Below are 21,740 nucleotides of genomic sequence, written 5' to 3'. Positions count from 1 at the left end.
AAAAAGAGCCAACGTAGAATAAAATAATTAAAAAGGGCTGGGGATGTACTTTGGTGGTGGAGAACTTGCCCATGTGAGAGGTCCTGGGCATTCCACTGAATATACATCACATGATAACAGCCTTTCAGATGAACTTGTTTAATTCCGGGTGATACAGAATTCAAACTCTGGCAAGATTCTAGGATGGGTCTACTTTAAATTCACAGCTGAGGTAGGAATGCCTGAATGAAACTAAAGAGACAATGAGCCACTGTGTGTGTGTGTGTATTATTATTATTATTGTTATTTTACAAAAGTTTATTAAATTTACAACAGACTCCAACATAACACTTCATTCTAGCTATAGGTGGCAAAAGATATTACAGCGGGGATCCAGATGTTTAAATAGGAATGAATCAACGGTCACCATCATTTCAGGCACAAGAGTCGGCTTACTTTTTGCCAGATTTCTTAATTCCACCTGTGGCTACAAAAGGAAAAGTCACAGTTAGGGAAAAACATATTTCTTATGGCAAAAATCCCAATGAGCTTAATGTATATTCCAGTAAAGCTTAACTCTTACCCTGGGAATTCACTCTCACATAAGTGTGCACAGTGGCTTTACTGATACCATCTATTCTGAGCAAAGGCAGAATGATGTTAAGGCAGGGGCCCAAGCAATAGCTGTGTACTTTTCTGCATCTACAATATCATATACTTCACAGATTAGCTCATAATCCTCTTGCCATGCATCCCACTTTACAGATAGTCTTTGTATTTGGTGTTGTTCAAGGTTTTAAACTGGTATGTGACAAACCAGAATTCCAATCTGGGTAGTCTAATTTCTAGATCTATACTTAACTGCCACATTATACTACACTCCATTCCATATTATGTTCCTGGGGCCTGGTTTACTCAATGATTTTATTTTACCCAATTAACAAATGATAATACATTTGGCAACCTGTAGGTAATTTAAGCAATAACTGTAGAATTAATTCCTGATACCAGAATGAAGATATAAAAGGATTCTGACAAAATGAATCTTAAAAAAGTTACATGATTCCGTTTGTGTATAATGAAATGAAATGCATTCTGCTATCATGTAACTAATTAGGAAAAAAAGATGTTGGGCTGGGGTTGTGGCTCAGTGGTAGAGTGCTTGCCTAGCATGCTTGAGGCACTGAGTTTGATCCTCAGCACCACATAAATGTAAAATAAAGATATTGTGTCCACTTAAAACTAAATAAATATTAAAGAAAAGAAAAAAAAAGATGTTAAAAAAAAAGTCAGATGATGCTCTACGAGAAACAAATAGTACTGGTCGAGTATCCTGTATCTGAAACGATTGGGGACCACAAGTGTTTTTTTTTTTTTTTTACTAGACCAGAGATTAAACCCAGGGGCTGGGACACATCCCCAACTCTTTTTTTATTTTGAGACAGGGTCACATTAAGTTGCTGAGACTGTGCTTGAACTTGAGATCCTCCTGTCTCAGCCTCCTGCTAGGATTACAGGCATGTGCTACCACACCTGGCAGTGTTTTGGATTTTTTTTTTTTTTTTTTTTTTTTTTGGTATCAGGGATTAAACCCAGGGGTGCTTAACCACTGAGCCACATCCTCAGCCATTTTTATATTTTATTTAGAGACAGGGTCATGCTAAGTTGCTGAGGCTGGCTTTGAATTTGTGATCCTCCTGCATCAGCTTCTTGAGCTACTGGGATTATAGGCATGCACCACTGTGCCCAGTGGATTTTTGAATATTTACATATACATAATAAAATATTTTTGGGAATGGGACCCAAGTTGTAAATCCCAGAAATTCTAAAGGCTGAGACAGGAGCATTGCAAGTTCAAAGCTAGCCTTGGCAATTTAGAAAGATCCTACCAAAAAAAAAAAAAAAAAAGAGATATAGTTTAGTGGTAAGTTCAATTCTCAGTACCAAAACAACACAAAATCCATTAATGTTTCGCTCTGCATATCCTTATATACATAGCTGAAGGTAATTTTATATATGTTTAGTGCATCTGCATTTTGACTCCAAGTCACCACATGAGGCCAGGTGTGGAATTTTCTACTTCTGACATCAAGTTGCACTGAAAACATTTCAAATTTTGGAGCATTTTGGATTTTCAGGTAAGGGATGCTCAATCTGTACAGGGTTTTGCTAAGGACTTACCTTCTCCCTATATACAGTCACAAATTAAGGGAAGGTGCAAGGTACCTGATATAATTCTGAAAACAGCTTATAGTAGGCCCTGGCCAGTTGCAGTGGTGCAGGCCTTAACTCCAATGACTCAGAAAGTACAGGCAGGAGGATCACAAGTTCAAGGCCAGCCTCAGCAATTTATTGAGACCCAGTCTCAAAATAAAAAGAACTGGGGAAGTAGCTCAGCCATAAAGTACCCCTGGGCTCAATTCACAGTATATTACCCTCCAACTAGCACACAGTACTAGGACAGCAAGTAAAATGTAATCCATTCCTTTCACAAGAAGGAAAAGAGGAAAAAATGGTGGGGGGGTTAGACTAGAAAAGCACATGGAACAATAGCACTCTAAGGAACCTGGACTATAGTCTAGGCACACCTAGTAGTAACTCAAAATGAGGAATCATTTATTATAAATAATATGAGCAGTAAGTAAAAGTTATTAGTTGAGTAGTGTTACAAAGAATAAATAAACTAGGTGTGGTGGCTCATGTCCGATAGCAGCTACTTGAGGGGTGGAGGCAGAAGGATCACAAGTTTTGAGTTCAGAATGAGCAATTTATGGGCTGGGGATGTGGCTCAAGAGGTAGCACGCTTGCCTGGCATGCGTGCAGCCCGGTTCTATCCTCAGCACCACATACAAACAAAGATGTTGTGTCCGCCGAAAACTAAAAAATAAATATTAAAAAATTCTCTCTCTCTCTTAAAAAAAAAAAGAATGAGAAAGTAGGCAGACCCTGTCTCAAAATAAAATTTAAAAGGCTGGGTATGTAGTTCAGTGGTAGAATACCCCTGGATTCAGTCCCCAGTACCAAGAAACACAACATAACACAACAAAACCAATAAGCAGTTAGTTACAAATTTGGGGCAAGAAAGCATGTAAGAAAAATATTCATAAACCTAACCATATAAATTTGTGCCTGGGGTAAATTTCTGCAGCTTTCCTAGGAATGAAAGCTCAAGACTGCCTGGAAGGTAAGATTTCTTTTCAGATAAGGGATACTGTCAGGATTTTGCTAAAGGTTTACCTTCTCCAGTTCTGGCTTGCGTTCAAATCCAAGATTGGCTAGGGCGATCCGCCGGGGCGGACACCAGGAACTGAGACCTCGCAGCTCACCAATGATACAGGGAACATCTCGGCCCTCATCCCTAAAGATGCTCAAAGTATGTGTCCGATTTGAGCGCCCCTCGGTCCTCACTTACCCAGGGGGCCCTTCCCCGCGGCCTTCGCTTTTAGCTCCTCAAGTTTCTTCTGCTCCTCTTTTTGTTTCTGTTTGAAAGCCTTATCTTCCTAGAGAGAAGCACAAGTTTCACTCCAGGCAAGTCTCCCAGTCCCTCCGCACGCCCGCTCCGACCGCGCCTCCGAGCCCGCTCTCACCTCATCCATCTCCTTGGCCTGCTTCTTAGGTTGTTTCAGGGGCTTCTTCTTGCCACCTGTAGGCGACAGGAGCACGGTCAGCCCGTTCCCGCCGCCGGGCCCTTCCCGGCCGTTCAGCACCTCCCCACGGTCCCCGCAATCCGAACACACTTACCTTCCCGGCCGGACATGGCGCCTGCCGCCCCTACCCCAGACCTTGTTCCTAAACCGGAAACGGAGATCCGAGTCCCGCCTCCTGTTCGTATACCGCGTTGCGGGCCCGTTGATTGGGTCCTAGTCAGGAAGTTGCCCTCCCGCTGCAGGATGCGGCTCTCCAGGGGCTGGCGCTAAAGGGTCAGAGGTCAACTGAATGGCAGATGCTTTGTCGGAGTTATAGCTCCAGTGCTCCAGATTAGGTGTACCAGGTACAAGTGGGAAGGGTCGTTTCCCCAGGGGTCTCTGGAACTGTGGGAAAGGTACCTGACCTGAATGCGCCGGGCCTGCAATTGCATGCACCGGAAAAAAGAGGATTCCGGGTAGAGGGGAGTGCAAGTGCCAGGAGCTTTTCTTGAATTCAGAAAGTAGTTACTGAAGGGAGATAGGAAGATGGCAGAAGTGGGAGGGCTCTAAGTCACCAGATCCTACAACTTTGGAAGTCGTTGGAAGGAGTTTGGTTTTTATAAGATAATCAGGAGTGCACTTGTTTGTGAATTCTGTTTATTCATCCATTGTACTTTTGTTGAGTATGTACTATATTTAGATAGTATATTAGGCTCTGGAGATTCAGCAGTGAACAATACTTCTTGTGCTGGTGTAGCTTAAATGTAACTGAAACAGATTATAAACAAAGTATAAAAGTGAAATACATATCAGAGTTCATGAGATGTTTTAGGAGAAAAAGAGGGAAAGTGGGTATTGAGTACTGGGATAAGGGTGGATGGCCATTGCTGATAGGGTGGCCACAAAAAGACCTCCCCAGGAATTCATATTTGAGCAAAACTTAAAGCCAGAGAGCAAGCAGTGCTGACCATGATCACTGGTCACTTAAGGATTGGAAAACCTTTAGGAGGAACAGTCTAGTGTTTTCTAGCATCATGAAAGTCCATGTGACTGGAGCAGAGTGAGGAAAGGGAGAATAGTAGGAAATGAGGTCTGAGAGGTATGGGAGCTTGGGGCTCTATCCCCTGTAGGCTGTGGAAAAGACTGACTTTTACTTTGTGAGAAAAGATTTGAGGATTTGAGCAGAGACGTGGTCTCACCTGTGTTTTGAGAGGAACACTGGCTGCTCTGTTGACAGTAGTCTATTAGGGCTAGAGTAGGGAAACCTGTCAAGAGGCTTTTGGGATAATCCAGGAAAGGGATGTTGGTCATTGGGACCATTTGGTAGCACTAGAAGAGATAAAAGGAGGAGTGATCCCAGTGGACATTTGCTGATCAATTAGATGTCAGGATAGGAGAGAAAGTAAGGAGTTTTGGAGGATGTGAGGTTTTCAGGCTGAGCATTTGGACTTGAAGTTGCCATCAACTAAGATGGAGAAGGTTATGGGAAAAGCAGGTTTGGGAGGCTTTATGGTTTGTATCTGGAATGTCCCCACAAAACACATGTGTTGAAGGAAGTGCAGCAATGTCCAGAGGTAGGGCTTTTAGAAAATAATTGGATCATGAGAGCTCTAACCTCATCAGTAGATCCATCCATTTGATGGATTAATAATTTGAATGGACTACTGGGAGGAGATAGAAATTGTAGGCAGGTAGGGCATGATCAGAGGAAGTAGATCACCAGGGGCATGCTCTTGGAGACTATATCTTATCCTTGATCCTTCTTCCCTGTCTGCTTTCTGGCTGTCATGAGCTGAGCAGCTTTCCTCTACCATGTCCTTGCCATGATGTTCTGCTTCACTTTAGGCTCAAAGTGATGAAACTAGCCAACCATGGACTGAAACTCCTGGAAATATGAACCAAAATAAATCTTTCCTCCTCTAAGTTGTTCTGGTCAGGTATTTTGGTCACAGCCAGGAAAAACTGACCAAACCAAAATAGAGGGGAAGATAAGATTTACCATTAGATTTTATTTTTTTATGGTGCTTGGTATCAAACCCAGGGTCTTAGGGAACACTGGACCTGTGCTTAACCACTAAGCTACATTCCCTTCCGACTCTATTAGTTTTTAAGCAAAGATAAGGGTTGGGCAGTTTGATAAATAAGCCTGAATCCTGAGGAGAAGTCTGGATTGGAGAAGTCAGTATAGTTTTTAATTTTTGGGTTTGAGGTGCTAGAGATTGAGCCCATCATTCTAGGCAAATGTTCTACCAATGAGCTATACTTCAAAGCGCTCTCTCTCTTTTTTAAATAACAGCTTTATTGATATATAATTTATCATACAATTCAATTAACCTATTTAACATCTACAGTCCGTAGATTTTAGTATAATCAGAGCTGTGCAGACATTACCACAATCATTTTTATTTTTTATTTTATTTTATTTTATTTTTTTAAAGAGAGTGAGAGAGGAGAGAGAGAATTTTTTTTTAATATTTATTTTTTAGTTCTCGGCGGACACATCATCTTTGTTGGTATGTGGTGCTGAGGATCGAACCCGGGCGGCACGCATGTCACGCGAGCGCGCTACTGCTTGAGCCACATCCCCAGCCCCCGCAATCATTTTTAAAAGCATTTTCATCCGTGTGTGTGTGTGTGTGTGTGTGTGTGTGTGTGTGTGTGTTTTAAATATTCTTCAATTGGTGTTGGACATAATACTTTTATCTATCTATCTATTTATTTTTATGTGGTGCCGAGCCTCGTACGTGCTGAGTATTCTACCACTGAGCCACAACCTATATATATTTTTTTAGTTATAGGTGGACATAATACCTTTATTTTATTTTTATGTGGTACTGAGGATCGAAACCAGTGCCTCAAGCATGCTAGGCAAGCACTCTACCACAAAGCCACAACCCTAGTTCCCACCCCCCTTTTTTTTTTTTAAATAGTGCTGGTTGTTGAGCACAAGGTCTTGGACATTCTAGGTAAGCATTCTGCCACTTGACTGCACTTCAGCTCTTTTGCATTTTTTTTTTTAATACTCACTTGACAATTTTGTTGGAAGAACATATTTGCCACCAACATCAAGTACTTATTTGTTCTCATTATAATCAATAATAACAATTGCTACCACTTCTCATTTTGTTCTGCCAGGTATAGATCTAACAGATTTAATTTAATCCTTTAAAACACCTTGGGTGTGTGGTAATTTGTCATCTAAATAGGGCTACTAATGATCTATAAGTACAATGAATCAAGATCTAACATTATTTATTCCATAGGCATAATTTCATTAGTATTAATTCTTTTTTAAAAGTAGTTATACATAGTAGAAAAATATGGAATGCTTCATGAATTTTTGTGTCATCCTTGTGCAGAGGCCATGCTAATCTTCTCTGTATCATTGCAATTTTATGCTGCTGAAGTGAGCACCCAATACCATAGCATTTTTTTGTTATTTTGGTACCAAGGATTGAACCCAGAGGTGCTTAACCACTGAGCAACATCCCCAGCCCTTTTTATTTTTTATTTCGAAACAGGATCTTGCTAAATTGTTGGTTTTAAACTTGTGGTCCTCCTGCCTCAGCCTCCCAAGCCACTGGGTTTATAGGTGTGCGCCATTATGTACCCAGCATTTAAAAATATTGTATTAGAAGTCTGAGCCCTGAGCCCTGAGGCAAATGTTTAGAGGTTAGGGAGATGAGTGGGGGACTAGGATCCAAGTGAAAGTGGCATTTGAAGGAAGAAGGTTGCTATCATGAGGCACAGATTTCTGACAGGGCAAATGAGATGAGCACTGAAAGCTTGTCATTGGATTTAGTAGTGTGGTGATCCAGACAAGTACAGTTCCAGTGGCATGGTGGGTATGAAGGCCAAAGCAGACAGGGTTTGTGAGAGAACAGGAGGCAAAAAAGTGGAGACGGTGAGTTCAGGCAATCTGTGGAAGAGTCTGATGTGAAGAACATAGAAATGGGGCAGTTGCTGAAGGGGATGCCACATCAATTGTTGAGCAGTATCTGAGGAGGGAGAGGAAATGGGACCTGGTACATGCATTGGTCTTCCCTAGAAGCATAGATTCTTTATCCTGAGAATCAAGAGAGATGGGGAGTTCATTCTATAAACTTTTCATTTTTTTTTCTTTTGTGATGCTGGGACATCAAACTTTGGGCTTCAAGCATTCTCAGCAAGTGCTGTACTACTGAGCTACACTTCTAGCCCATATCGTTTTATGTCTTTGATAGTGTCATCATCTTTTTTTTTTGGTTGTGAGGATTGAACCCAGAGGCACTTAATTACTGAGCCACATCCCTACCCCTTTTTTATATTTTATTTTGAGACAGGGTTTCATTAAATTGCTTAGGGCCTTGCTAAGTTGCTGAGGCTGGCTTTGAGTCCTCCTATCTTAGCCTCCCGAGCTGCTAGGATTATAGGCATGCACTACCACGCCTGGCTTTGATAGTGTATTTTTTTGGAAAAAATATTTTCTGTTAGTTGTCGATGGATCTTTACTTAATTATTTTATTTATGTGTGGTGCTGAGAATTGAACCTAGTGCCTTACACATCTACCTCTGTGCCAGAATCCTAGCCCTGATACTGTCTTTTGAAGCACAAAAGTATTTCATTTGGTAGGGTCCAGTTCTCTCTCTTTCTCTCTCTTTCTCTTTTTTTTAATCTCTTTTTTTTTTTTTTTAACTTTTGTTTATTGTGCTTTTGGTATCACATCTAAGAAGTCACTGCTTATTTTCTTCTAAGATTTTTGTAGTTTGATATCTTACATTAAGGATTTTGATACATTTCAAGTTAATTTTTGTATATAGTGTGACATACAAGTCTAAATTAATTCTTTTGCAGTTATTCCAACACCATTTTTTAAATATTTATTTTTTAATTTTTGGTGGACACAATATCTTTATTTGTTTATGTGGTGCTGAGGATCGAACCTAGTGCCTCACGCATGCTACGCAAGCGCTCTACCACTGAGCCCCAGCCCCAGCTCTTCCAACACCATTTTTGCCGGGGAGTACTGGGCCCAGGGGTGCTTTATCATTGAGGTACATACCCAGGCTTTTTAATTTTTTTGACAAAAGGTAAATTGCTGAGGCTGACCTTGAATTTGTGATCCTCCTGCCATAGTCAGTTGCTGGGATTATAGGTGTGGGCCTCCTTTCCTAGCCCAACACCATTTTTTTTAAAAAAAATATATATATATATGTGTGTGTGTGGTGCTGAGTATTGAACCCAGGACCTTGTGCATATGAGGCAAGCACTCTATTGACTGAGCTCCCCAGCCCCCAACACCATTTTGAAATGAGTGTTTTTTCTCTGTTGAATTATTACAGTATGGTCATCAAAAAGCAATTGCCCAATCAGGTGTGGTGGTATATGCCTGTAAAACAGCTAAGGCAGGAGGATCATCAAGTTCAAGTCTAGCCTGGGCAACTTGGTGAGATCCAGTCTCAAAATTAATAAAAATGGCTGGGGATGTGATTCAGTAGTAGAGTGCCCCTGGGTTCAATCCCTTGTACAACATTAAAAAAAAAAAAGAATAATAAAAGAATAATAAGAGTAAAGAGAGAAAGGAAATGGAGCAGAAATCGGGAGTTGGGAAGGTATTATGGGAGTTTGTTGGAAGCTCCCTTCCAAATTCATATTTTCTTGGTGAGGAATGAAGTAGGGCATCAACTGTGAATGAAGATAAGGTACAGATAAAAGAGGGTTGAAGAAAGAGCAGTTGGCAGGAGATAGTCATCTAGATGGAGTGGGAGAATGGATTTGGAGGGGCAAGATTCCAAGCTTGACTCCTGGGACCCTGTTCAATTGAGCCTCTGTCCATTTGTCTAGCTTCTCCTCCATCCACCCTTGTCTGCTTCTACTCCTGCATTGCACTGACTGCCTTTCAGGTTTTGGACAACCTCAAGTGCTTTCCATCTTTTACCTCTGCCAGTACCATTCTCCCTTTGCTGGTTAAAGGGTCTGGAAGATACCTAAGTGGGGAAGATAGGCCAGGGATTGGGATGGGCCAGAGAGGCTGAGAGGAGGGAAAGGAGTGGAGAAACAACTCCAAATGTTATTGACACATTTCTTCATGAAGTCCCTGTGTCACCAAACTTATGTTCTTAGTTAGGAAATGGATGTCTAATAGAGAAAAATGAAGCAGGAAGGATGGCCATGCAATGAGTGGCCAAGGAAGGCCTTACTGAGAGGTGAGCTATGAGGAAAGACATAAATGTCAAGATAAGCCATGTAGATTTACTGAGGAAGAGAGGCCTGGGTTGGAGGAGCAGCGGGGCATAGAGCCTGTGATAGGATCCTGCTTAGCATGTCAAGGTGGCTGGAGCAGAGTACAGTGATGGAGAGAAGGAAGAAGGTAAGGGCTGAGAGATTTGTTAGCTGCTTCCAGGCTTGGGGTTCATGCTAGGTAAACTGGGAGCTGAAAGATACGATCTCTCTCACATGTTAACAGACCTTTGGGCTGCTGTATGGAGAATGTCTATGGAAGGCAGGAGAGGAAGCTGAGATTGCACATGTGGATGCTGTAGCTATCATCTCTCCCAGGGATGGGTGACTCTCTTGGGGTCCACGAGTGGGCCTCTGCCAGAGGAAAGGAGATTGAGCAGATTGGAGGAAGCCAAGAGGGCAGTGATTTCAGGAAGAGAGGGTATCAAAAGTTGCAGAGAGGCTGGAGAAGAAATTTGAGAAGCAGAAATAGGAACCTAAAAAATTGGAAGTTTTGAGGGGCCTGTAGGGAACAACCTTGATCATGGAGTAGGATCAAGAGAGGGAAAGAGGAGGGAGTGGTGATAGCCAAGGTGATGAACCCTTTTTGCCAAGTGTTGCTGGGAAAGAGAGTGGGTGCTCTGTTTGGTGGGGTGCAGTGCCATGTTGCTTTGGTGAAGGGTACACTGGCAGGGCTGTTGTGGGGCCATGGTCTGTGTGCTGAGGGCACTAGTATTGAGGATTTTGAGGCTCACCCATTCACTGGGGCATGGAAAGTGTGATTTTCCATGGTTCCCAGCCTTATGAATGAGGCTGGGGGTTCCTATACAGCACACCTTGGAACCTCTGTTAAAAGGAAGCTAAGACCCTTTAATGGCTCTTAGCTTGGGTGCACTGTGACCAGAAGGCATGTCCCTGCCCATGAGGCTTATTTTCATGAGGGCCTGAGCTTCTTCACAGGTGATGAGGTTGAGGCTGGGATGCTGTGGGCAGATCTCTGTTTCACATCATCCTACCTCAGGAAGCCTTTCTGTTTGGCATCTGATGTACCTCCCTCAATCTTTCTGTGCCTAGCTCCTTTTGCTTTTTTTCTGACTGACTTGGTTATTTGGCCACCAGATGTCACTCTGACAGCTAGGATCAGTGTTTAGGGGCTTTGAAATGTGCTTTGGCCAGAAGGTGGTGCCAGGTTTTCCTGAGAATATGGGTAACTGACCTCCTTTTTAGTGCTGTTCTTGGGCTGGGCAAGGCCTGACTCTGGGATACTGGGAGATTCACTATGTTGTTCATATTCGGGAAAGTAGGCATTGTTAAGGCCCAAACATCAAAGCAAGGCTAAAAGGGAAACTAGAGAAACCTAACCTGTTGAGCAGTGCCTGAAGTTGGAGAGGAAGGAAAAAGCTCTCAAGAAATGTGAGACTGGGACTTGGTAGTCTGGAAAGTTGAGTTAGATGGCAGGAGAAGGCTTGTGAACCTAAGAAAAGCTGTTCTCTTTGGAGAAAGCAGATTTTTTTTTCTTCCTCTGGAATTATCTTCTCAAAGAGTGATGAGAGTTTTCTTTGTTGGGATATGAATGACCTGTGTCTTTATGTCCTTGCACATAATTGAAACTTTGCTTACCCAATGGGAGGATGGCTTCAGAAGTCTGGGAAGTTGAATGTGAGGGTTATTTCCAGAAATGACCCTGGATCTTAATCTTCTCTGAATTGCCCTCAGTTCCATCACTTTCCAGGAAGTTTTCATGAATCTTTGTGAGGCTTTGTCAGCAAGGACATAACTCAGGTTTGGTATCTTTCTTTGAAATTATCAGAAAACTGGGTTGTAGAATTATCATCCAGGTCACATCAGAGAGATGCAAGGAGGTGGGAAGGTCTGTTTTGAGTGGTGTCATGGAGGAACATGGAAGATATGATGTTCTACATAAGCTTTTCCCCGAATGTGTTCCATTGTTCAGGAGACCTGGGGGAAACTTACCACAGGGCTGCAGTCTCTGGGATGAACAGAGTGGTTTAGATAATTTTAGTGTGAATCTGTTCAGAACTATCCCTAGACCTTGAGACTTAGCTTCTGTCCAGCCTTTCTTAGCTGTGAGCTCATCTCTCTGATGTCCTTCTCATAGATCTCCTGCTGATGGGGTGTAGTCCTGTGTTTGCCATGCAGCACATCATGGATCTATCCCATGTACTGATGCGAAGGGGTCTCCTTGGAAGGGACCTCTTTGTGGCCAGGACTCTCTGCAGCCCAGGCCCCACTCAGCCTGGGGATAAGCGACCAGAGGAAGCAGCCCTTGGGCTATATCACCGCCTCCCAGCACTAGGAAGAGCCCTGGGGCACAACATTCAACAAAGGGCGACCTCTACAGCCAAGACTTGGTGGGACAGATATGAAGAATTTGTTGGACTTAATGAGGTTCGAGAGGCCCAGGGAAATGTGACTGAGGTGAGCAGGGGACTTGGGGTGGTTGGCCCTGCCCTCAGACTTGGGAAATGTGCTATGTTGGCTACTACCAGGTAAGTTATCAGCCATATGCTGGTGCTGGGAAACCACTCCAAATTTGCCTTTCTTTCTTTTTTTGGTGCTGTGGATTGAACCCAGGGCTGCTTTACCACTGAGCTATATCCCCAGAACTTTTTATTTCCTTCCTTCCTTCCTTCCTTCCTTCCTTCCTTCCTTCCTTCCTTCCTTCCTTCCTTCCAACCCGGGGTTCTGTACCATTGAGCTACACCACTAGCCCTTTCTTATTTTTATTTTGAGACAAGAGTTTTGCTAAATTGCCCAAGCTAGCCTTAAACTTGCGTTCCTCTTGCAAGTTGTTGGGGTTATAGGTGTGTGCTATTGCGCCTGGCCAGACCTTCCTTTTCTTAAACATCTCTGGAGGAGGGATTTGACTTATTCTTGCATGGAAACCTGGGTCTGACACGTCTGGGATGAAGGTCTCTATGTAACTATGCCCCCTAATCTCTGTGAAAATAGTTGCTGTGTGCCAGTAAGTCCTTGGCCATTAATATATATTCAATTAAGCCAATGAACATCCTTCACAGACTGTTAGGGAGGGTTGGTGGTGAGACTTCCAGGCAAGGGGTGTGTGATTCTGCCTTATTATGTGAAGGTAGAGGGCCTGAGGCAGTTGTCAAGTCCTTTGTGGCAGCAGAAATTCATTGTATCACCTCTAGTCCCACTCCTGCTTAGGCACAAAACATTGTAGCAAGGCAGGAAGAATCTGAGGATTGTGAGCTTGGCCAAGCTGGACTTTCCTCGTGTATAAACTGGAGAGTTGTAGCAATGCCTTTGATGGCCTTGTCCTGAGGCATAAGTAAGGTAATACATGGGAAACAATGTAAGAACATGGGTTCTACTGTGCTTTGTATCTGAGTTGGCTGGATTTAGTGAACACCAATTATATGCATTGTTAGCTGTTTTCAACTTTCTCAGGGGCACATTATTTCTGTTTGAATGGATAAATCTGGTGATTTGGAGGGGTGTGGCCCAGGGCTATACCACTGGGTGAGCCAGGAAGAGCATCAAAAGAACTGTTTCTACCCTTTGCAGTTGACACCCCAGTGACCTCTTAACCACTGCCTTTTTGGCCAAGGAGTTGAGCTTGTGTGGGTGTTGAGGGAGGGGACTGATGACCTCTGCTGTTCTTTCTGCAGGCAGAGAAAGTGTTCATGGTGGCTCGTGGGCTTGTCCGAGAGGCTCGGGAGGACTTGGAAGTTCAGCAAGCAAAGCTGAAGGAGGTGAGGGATCGCTTGGACCGTGTTTCCAGGGAAGATAACCAGTACCTGGAACTGGCTACTCTGGAGCACAGGATGCTGCAGGTAAGCCTCTTATGAGGTAGCCTTTCTCACCTGCACAGGGCCCCTTGCCTGGTAAATTGTAGAGAGACTAAGAGGTGAACCAGAAGCTCTTGTGGAGGGGTAGGGCCCCATGCTTCCAGAGCCTGTTCATGTTCTTCCTGTTGAGTAGTGGGGTTGACATTCTAGGACCCAGATTACTAAGAAGGGCAGATTATTGGAGGGACCAGCCCAGGCAGCTCCAGACACATCATTTCCTAAAAAACACCTTTGGGAAATATAAGTGCACTTCTGGCCAGACCCAAGACTGCCCAGATGGGAATATCATGCCACTACTTCTACACTCCCTGTTTCTCTGCCCCTACACCTAGCCAGGTTTATGTGGCCTTTATCATTCAGCAAGTGTAGTGGAACCAGGGGCAGAGAAGTGACCCAGGTGCCACTGGCTGTAGCCACAGGGTCTCTTGCTGCTATGTGACATGTTTTGTTTCCACAGGAGGAGAAGAAGCTCCGCATTGCCTATATGCATGCAGAAGACTCTGAGCGTGAGAAGTTCTCCCTTTTTTCTGCAGCTGTGCGTGAGAGTCACGAGAAGGAGCGGGCAAGGGCCGAGAGGACCAAGAACTGGTCTCTCATTGGGTCAGTCCTAGGAGCCCTGATTGGTGTGGCTGGCTCCACCTATGTAAACCGTGTTCGGCTACAGGAACTGAAGGCTTTACTTGTGGAGGCACAGAAAGGGCCTGTGAGTCTCCAAGAGGCCATCCGTGAACAGGCGTCTAGCTATTCCCTCCAACAGAGGGACCTCCACAACCTCGTGGTAGACCTGAGGAGCCTGGTGCATGCTGGGCAGAGCCAGGGATCTGGGTTACTGGCAGGTACTTCCCCGGATCGAGAGAGAGACACAGATGTCCTTTCAGCTGCTTTGAAAGAGCAGCTCAGTCATTCTCGGCAGGTCCATTCCTGTCTAGAGGGTTTACGAGAGCAGCTTGATGGCCTGGAAAAGACTTGCAGCCAAATGGCTGGGGTGGTTCAGCTTGCAAAGGCTGCAGCACACCCAAGCTTGGTGGAGCCAGCAGATGGGGCTCTGCTTGGCTCCTTGCTGGAACAGCAGAGTGTGATGTTGGCTCTGTCTGACATGGAGCAGAGGGTAAAAGTTCAAGGCAACAGGAACACCATCTACAGCACACTGGTCACTTGTGTGACGTTTATGGCGACACTGCCTGTGCTCTACATGCTGCTCAAGGCCAGCTAGCCCCTGGATCTGCCTATTGAAGGTCTAAGGGGATAGAATGTGGCTTTCATTAGTGAATTCCAGTGATGAAGCAAGTCTTGGGACATATACAGCCTCAGCCTGAGTCTGAACACCATCTGCATGGCTTACCATCTGCATGTATTTTGCTTTGCAGGCAATGCTTATTTACATTAATTATCACAACTTTGAATGTGCAATTAAAATGTCTTAGAATGTAAGGTGGTGCTCTGTACTTGTTTTGGAGTACTGGAGATCTGGCATATAGTAGAAAGCCTACCTACCCTTTCAGAGTACACTGAAGTTGTACCTTAGATCTGTGGATGGGAGCTCATTCATCTGTGCCTCTGTAAAAGTGTTCTGCAGAAGTCAGTAAAGTGGAAATGTTTTGTATTAGGTACCCTCCTCTTGGAGCCTGTGCTCAGCCCAGATGACCCCACTAGTCCTCTGAACCTTTGAGTATCTGGTCCCTCAGTCATTTGGTCAATCCATCTTCAGTGTGTGATGTTTCCCCAGAATGGCATGGGATGGAATGACCTCTGTACTGAGTGTTCATTATTCTAATGGCACAGGAGGTACCTTATCTGTATACAGATCAGGAGGTCTGTGGGGTGAGTCCAGATTTACCTATGGGGTAAGGTAGTTCTTGATGTTTGTGCACTTGAGTGAATGGATTTGGGGAGGAGAGAATTCTAGGCATGCAAAAGGTGATACAAATGGCTGGGGTTGTGGCTCAGTGGTAGAGTGCTTGCCTAGCATATGTGAAGCACTGGGTTCAATTCTCAGCACTGCATATAAATAAAGGCCCATCAACAACTAAAAAAAAAGGGGGGGGGAACAGCTTGGATCCTACAAGCTGTAGAGATAGGAAAGCTAAAGTGGGTGAGGGAGTTGGGGCAAACTCTCCTGGCTGAGGTAAGAATGGTTGTAGGGGAGTTGGAGATTGTATATTTAGAGAATGGGGAAGAGAGTTGTCAGTCTCTGAGGCTGGAGCCTAGAGGTGAGGGAACTGGAAAGGGTTGCCTTGCTAGTGCCTGTAAGGTGCTGGAAGCTTGGGTTTAGGGACTGGAAGTGGGGATGAAGGAGAGGGGAGACTTGAGAGGTATTGGGAGGGTGAATCTGGAAGGCAGATGAATGAGAATAGAGACCCTGTGGGGGGGGGGTAGGAAGTTTGAAGAGTAGCCAGTGTGGAAGACCTGAGCCCCCTGGTTGAGGTTTCCTTTAGTTTGTGAACACCCTGGAAGGTTCTGTGACAAATTTTGTCTCATTGGAAGCCGTGGTAATGGCGGGGCCTGGTCTTTGCTTAAGACACAAATAGGCCTCAGGAGAAAACCCTTCGCCCAGGGTTTCCTCCTCAGGAAGGCCCAGTTGTTTGATAGTGAGGGAGCCCAGACTTGCCCAAGGTTTCTCAGTTTGGGGTGAGTCAAAGTACAGTCCTGAGAGGAAAGGAAGTGAGACCTTGCTTGTGCACCTCCGCAGCCTGTGTACCCTGCTTCACAGACCTGCTAGGGGAGCTGTCACCCCCACTTGTAGATTAGCAAATAGGTGGTGGTGGTGGGTGTCAGGTTACACGGTTTAGTGATGGCGCAAACTCAGGTCCAAAGCCCGAGCTCTTCTCAAACAGCCAGGGGTGGGGGCCGGAAGGAGAGCTTGGTTGTTGGGGAGATCTGGAAGAAGGAGCGGTGGGCAGAGCCAGGTGTGAAGTGGAGAAACAAGGCGCCTAGGAGTTCAGACAAAGGAAATTGGGGAGGATCGACTACACGATCCCGGTACCAGAAGGAAAAAAGAGCTCCAGGCACTGGGCGAGGCGGGCTGGTGGTGGTGGTCACGGGCCAACAGCCCAGGCAGGTGAGAGGCGCGGGTCTCACCCGGTTCTGGTGAGGCAAAGAGGCTGGGGCGCTTTATCAAAAGCACATGGGGTGCAAACCGCAGCGACCATCCGGGCCTCTTTGGGTGGAGGTGGGGCCGCGAATTTCGGTGCCAACCTTGAGCGCAGGTGAGGCCCGGAGGGGGTGGGGCGGGATCGCCCTTGCTCCAGGTTTCACTCCTTAACACCCCCCTCCCCCCGCGGTCCGCGTTGCCATGGCTACCTCTAGGGTGAAGCATTACCCCTGTGCTGGAAACTGTCCCCCCCATTCCACATCCGTGGGCAAACACTAAGCCCGGGGGAATAGAATGCGGGGTCCCGGGCGGTTCAGGGCTGCGCGTCCCGCTTTCCCCGCTGCTTCCGGCCAGGCCCTGGCGGCGGGAGGGGGAAGGGCGGCCCGGCGGGCAAGGGGGGGAAGGAGCGGAGCCCTGCCCGGCCGACGCGGCTTTGTCTCCTTTGTTCCCAGCGGTGGCAGCGCCGCGGCGGGAGGGGCGGGCAGCGGGCGCAGTTTTCCGCCCCTCGGTCTCCGGGTAACTGCAGCGGCTTCGCCAGACCCACCTCCCCGGGGGAGGCCGCTGCGCGCAGATCCCGAGCGAGTCCGGAGCGGCCGGCGCCCGCTTCAGCGTGCTCATCCCGCGGGCTGGCTGGGTGGTGAGTGCGGGGCTCGGGCCGGGGCAGTGGGACTGGGACGAAACCACGCGACCCGAGTGGCATGGCCTGAGGCCTCGATCCGGTCGGGCAGGGGTTGCCTTAGTGAGTGGTGGGCGGCTTGGATCAAGAGAGTTGGAACTACACTTCTGAGCGCGAAAGCAAACTCTGGTGGCTCCGCCTGTAACGCGATTGGGAGACAGAGGAGGTGGAGCTGCTCCTCCGCGCCCCCTCCTCGCCGCCGCCGCCACCACCACCGCGGCGGTACGGTCCGGCCGGCCCCTTCCCCGCCCTTCCAGGACCACTGGTGGGGTCCTTTTCCTTGCCGCAGAGTGAGGGAGGAGGGTTGGGGGAAGAGCCGAATGGGGTGGTCGAGGTATTCCCTCAGAAGAAGCAGCCCTTTGAGGTTGCGCTTGGTGAGGCTGACAAAGGCGGACCATGAGTCTCCTTACACTAGAGTGGGACCCCCTCTCCACACTCAAATTCAGCGGATGATTGATGAGCACGTCGGGTCATCGTGGGTGGCTGGTAAATGGTGGCTCCCTTCACTCTACTCAACACCCAGAAAAGAGAGAGGGCATTGTGCACCACTATCAATGAATATTTTCTCCCTTTGGTGGACCATGGGAGTGGGGCAGGAGGATGGAAAGGGCATGCCAGTTTCCCACTAACTCTCAGACAAGATAAGTAAATATACAGGTGTGGGAGGACCAAATTTGTGACCCTTTTGGTTGGTGAGGACAGCTGCAGGAGGTTCCGGTGGTGCTTGCTCTTTGCAAACTTTGCAAGCAATCTTGGGCCCTGCTGAAGAAGTTCAGAGAGATGGGCCCAGAAGAAACCTGCCAGACAGGCCTGGGCACAGGCAGTTAGGCTTTGGCTGTGAGCCTAGGCAGGGCCTGAGTTGTGGGGAGTAGGCAGGAGATCGCGGCCTGTGCAAGTTGGGGACTCAAGGTTTGGCTCAAATCAGCCATCTCAATGTGCTCTTGCCTGGTGGTTTAATAAAAATGGAGCCAGTGCTTTGCCCTGTCTAAGGCCAAGTGGCTTTGAGAGGCATGTGTAAGCCTCATATCTCTCCCAGGGACAGAATTTCCTTGGAAGTGAAATGGAGGTTCATTCACCATGCTGGGAGCCCCTGCCCTCTGCTAATATCTGTGCTAGTTGCTGGTGACTCCAAATCAAAAGCCGTACTCTGTCTTTAAGGAGCTTCAGGTCCAGTGTGGAATGATGTAATGGGGAGAAGTGGTCTTCTTGGGTAGTGCAACTAATGCCAGGCACACACATTATCACTTTTACTGATCAGAGGACTATCATTCTATCATTGGGAAATCAGAGGCTCAGAGCCCAGCTGGCAGAGCACTGTACTCCAGGTTGGTGACTGGGTGTGTCCATTCTATCTGCCACACAGGCAACTTCCTCAGGAGCCTGGGAGGACTGGGAAGGCTCCCCAGGGAGGTGATGGCTGGGCGTGGGAGTTAATGAGATAGAGAAGGAGTGGGCATTCCAAGTAGTGGGAACAGTCCTTGTGACAGCAGGGAGAAGTGGAATAGCCTGCAGTTCAGGCAGGAATGAAGAGCATGTATGGGGGAGGATGTGGACTCTAGGGGCTTGACCTTTATCCCTTTGGCTCTGGGGTACCCCAAAAGCTCTAGAGAGAGAGAGATGCACTCCATTTCTGTTCAAAGAAAATCTTGTGAGGTTGGGGGTGGGGGTAGATTAGGGAGGCTGCTCTGTGCTGTGTGGCAGAGGTTAAGTAAAATAAGTGTGCCTAACATGGAGGAGAAAATGTCACTGTCCTTTGTCTTCCACCTGCCCGTGGTATGCGGGGAAGAGTGCAAGGCCTTGCTTCATGGGAAAACTGATTGATTAAGCCTGACGTTGTTCCCTGTAGTGGGTCAGCCTTCGATTTTCTATGTGCCCTGGTCAGAAGCTCTTCTGTTCCCATGCATTTCTTTCTTCCTGTGTGCCCCTCAACTCAGTTGTGATTTCACATTTGGGGAGTGTTTTTTTTTTTTTTTTTGTATGTGTGTGAGTGTGTTTTTGCTGCCCCTTGAGGCCTGGAGAACTTTGGCATGCAGTAGGCTCTAAGCAAATATTTGCCAGCAAATGAAACAGTGAATGTCAGTCTAACTATAGGACCCTACGCCCAGGGCACATCCTTGGCATGAGGTGGCAGAAGGAATGGGCAGCAGCCAAGTGCAGGAGGTGGCCTCTGACTATCCTCAGGTGGACTCTCTTCCTAGAGGAAGAAATTTTGTCCCCCCATTCTGTGGAAACAAGGTGGGGGCTCCTAAACAGCCTGGCCTTGCCACCGTCCTGAGCTTCTGGCTGGTTCGAGACTTTCCCTGCCACCTCCCACCCCCCCTTGGGTGACAAACAGAGGCAGCCTTGTTCCCGCTCCCATAGAGCTGCCCTGTTCTCTGCACACTAAAAATGGAAACCCCCAAGCTATTTTGGGAGCAGTGCCCAGCCAGGCTGTGGCCACTGTGTCCCTGCTCCCACCAGGCTGCTGGACCCTCCTCTGAGCCTTGTGCCCAGCCCTGCTTACATAGGGACAGCCATAGAGCACCCTGCTGAGGCCACTGATGGGATAAGCTGAGCTGGGCCATTGGAAGTGAGAACCCTTGGTACATTCTGCACAGACAGCCTGGCAGCCGGGTAGTGGGAGGGCTGCGCAACATGGCCTGAGCATAGACAAGTGAGAGTTGTCTCCCAGTTTGGGATGCATGCTTGGTGTTCCTAGTTGGGGACCACTGGGGTCTGGGAAAGCTGGTGTTACCATGGTTTCTTGGTTCTGGGACTCAGGAGCCCCAGCTGGAGGGTAAGAAGAGCAAATACCCAAAGTTTGGTCAGGTCCTAGGGATGGAGGATGGACTGAGGGTTGGTGTACACAGGCATGATGACTTCCTCAGGGTACACCCTACTCATCCCACACCCTGGGCCCTGGCTCAGCTCTGTCCTGCATGGGAGGAAATAGCAAAAGATGGCCAGCCTTCTACAGTTCTCTAGGACTTAGTAGTTGAGCCAGGGAAGCGTGTGTGTGTGTGTGTGTGTGTGTGTGTGTGTGTGTGTGTGTGTGATTGTCTAAATGTGGGTGGTGTTACCTATGTCTCTGGGTATGACATGTGCCTGTGCAGAGTGTGCCATGTATGTGTGTGTTTGGGTGTGTAGGGATTGTCTATGGATGTGACTTTATGTGGTGTCTGGACATGGAATGTGCCTGTGTTTCTGTGTGTGTAGTCATCATATCTGCATGTGTGTATGTATATGTGCAAGTACCCATGTGTTTATGTGTGAGTGTATGCACACAGGCTGGTTGGTGTGTACAAATATGTATCTGCCAATGTATTGGTTCCCATTGGGGCTGGGATGGCCCTTGGCTGGTGTGGAGAGTGTATACTCTGGTGCCTCTACAGGGAAGGGTTTGGACAGAGGATAGAGAGTAGACAGTGCTGAGAGGAAGAGAACTGGGTGAGAGAGCCACGTTGGGGGCCTGATTTGGCCCTGATGGCCATGTGGCTCCTTACTAGCTGACCTTTCCCAGGCCCCTTGGGTGCCTGGCTTTGCTGCCCTCCCCCTCCTCATGTGGGTGCTGAGGAGGCATCCTCTGTGGAATGTGTTTGGTGGCTGAGGGCCAGGCTGGGCCTAGCTGTACAGGCAGGCTGGGCAATGGGGAGGGGGTAGTTTTGTGTTACCTCCACAGTGGGAGCCCAGGGTTTCCACATGCCTACAGCCTAGACCCCAAATTCATATTCTGCTTTCTCCCTGGCTAGGTGACTCCTACTTAGGTCATGCTGTTGTCTCCTGATCCAGCTGGCCCTACCAGGTGAGTCTAACTTTACTCCTAGGCATCTGGGGATGGTGTTATTCCCACCTGTGCTCAGGGCTCTCTGAGATTGGGCCCAAGCTTTTACCTCCCACCCCTCTCAGCCTGGAAATTCCTCTTCCCTCTGGCCTGTTGGTTCTGTGGTTATCACCCTTCTGGATTCCTGGCCAGAAAGGCCCTTCACCCAGTTCTTGCTTTACTCAGATATGCTAGTGGCCCATGAGTCTTTGTTTTCCCTCTCCACTTTGCCAGGAAACCAACATTCATGCAAAGAGGGCCTCTCAGTGTTCTTGGCCCCTTCCTTTTCCTCACTTGTTTTCCTATCTCTTCCAGGCCCTTCTCTCTCTCTCTCTCTCTTTTTTAATATTTATTTTTTAGATTTAGGTGGACACATTATCTTTATTTTACATTTATGTGGTGCTGAGGGTTGAACCCAGTGCCTCGTGCATGCTAGGCGAGCACTCTACCACTGAGCCACAACCCCAGCCTGAGGCCCTTCTCTTTTTGATCCATATGGTGGCACAGCATAGCAGGAGTGAGGGTGGAGTGGGGTGG

The 21,740-nt window shown here is 47.1% G+C and overlaps 2 protein-coding genes, 1 long non-coding RNA gene and 1 pseudogene across 7 annotated transcripts in view; 2 read left to right on the top strand and 2 right to left on the bottom strand.

Moving 5' to 3' along the window:
* Nucleotides 1–3,565: 3,565 nt before the first annotated feature.
* LOC144376243 (uncharacterized) lies at nt 3,566–3,912 on the bottom strand. The gene is made up of 2 exons (XR_013436476.1): nt 3,721–3,912; nt 3,566–3,622 (listed from the first exon to the last, which is right to left on the bottom strand). It is a non-coding gene; the product is annotated as an uncharacterized LOC144376243 (long non-coding RNA).
* Ccdc51 (coiled-coil domain containing 51) lies at nt 3,847–15,068 on the top strand. 2 transcript variants are annotated; one of them, XM_013359377.4, is made up of 4 exons: nt 3,847–3,970; nt 11,924–12,243; nt 13,458–13,622; nt 14,095–15,068. In XM_013359377.4, the coding sequence occupies exons 2-4, from the start codon at nt 11,935–11,937 to the stop codon at nt 14,848–14,850; spliced, it is 1,230 nt and encodes a 409-aa protein (XP_013214831.1). In that variant the 5' UTR covers nt 3,847–3,970; nt 11,924–11,934; the 3' UTR covers nt 14,851–15,068. The 2 variants fall into 2 exon arrangements, with proteins under 2 accessions (XP_013214831.1, XP_040125593.1); XM_040269659.2 differs by lacking the exon at nt 11,924–12,243.
* Nucleotides 6,920–7,017, bottom strand: LOC120884723 (U6 spliceosomal RNA; annotated as a pseudogene).
* A 1,333-nt stretch (nt 15,069–16,401) lies between the features above and the next one.
* The window catches only part of Plxnb1 (plexin B1), a 29,003-nt gene continuing 23,664 nt past the window's right edge, over nt 16,402–21,740 (top strand). For 2 of the 4 annotated variants that reach the window (XM_040269657.2, XM_013359425.4), the window contains exons 1-2: nt 17,104–17,365; nt 21,133–21,185. The gene's annotated coding sequence lies outside the window, so the exon portion shown is untranslated. Of the gene's footprint in view, nt 16,696–17,103; nt 17,366–21,132; nt 21,186–21,740 lie in introns of those variants that run through there. The other 2 variants (XM_078043145.1, XM_078043146.1) reach the window with 2 other exon arrangements.

Source organism: Ictidomys tridecemlineatus, chromosome 3 (genome assembly GCF_052094955.1).
Source record: "Ictidomys tridecemlineatus isolate mIctTri1 chromosome 3, mIctTri1.hap1, whole genome shotgun sequence".
Taxonomy (NCBI): Eukaryota; Metazoa; Chordata; class Mammalia; order Rodentia; family Sciuridae; genus Ictidomys; species Ictidomys tridecemlineatus.
This window is presented reverse-complemented; position numbering and strand designations above follow the sequence as displayed.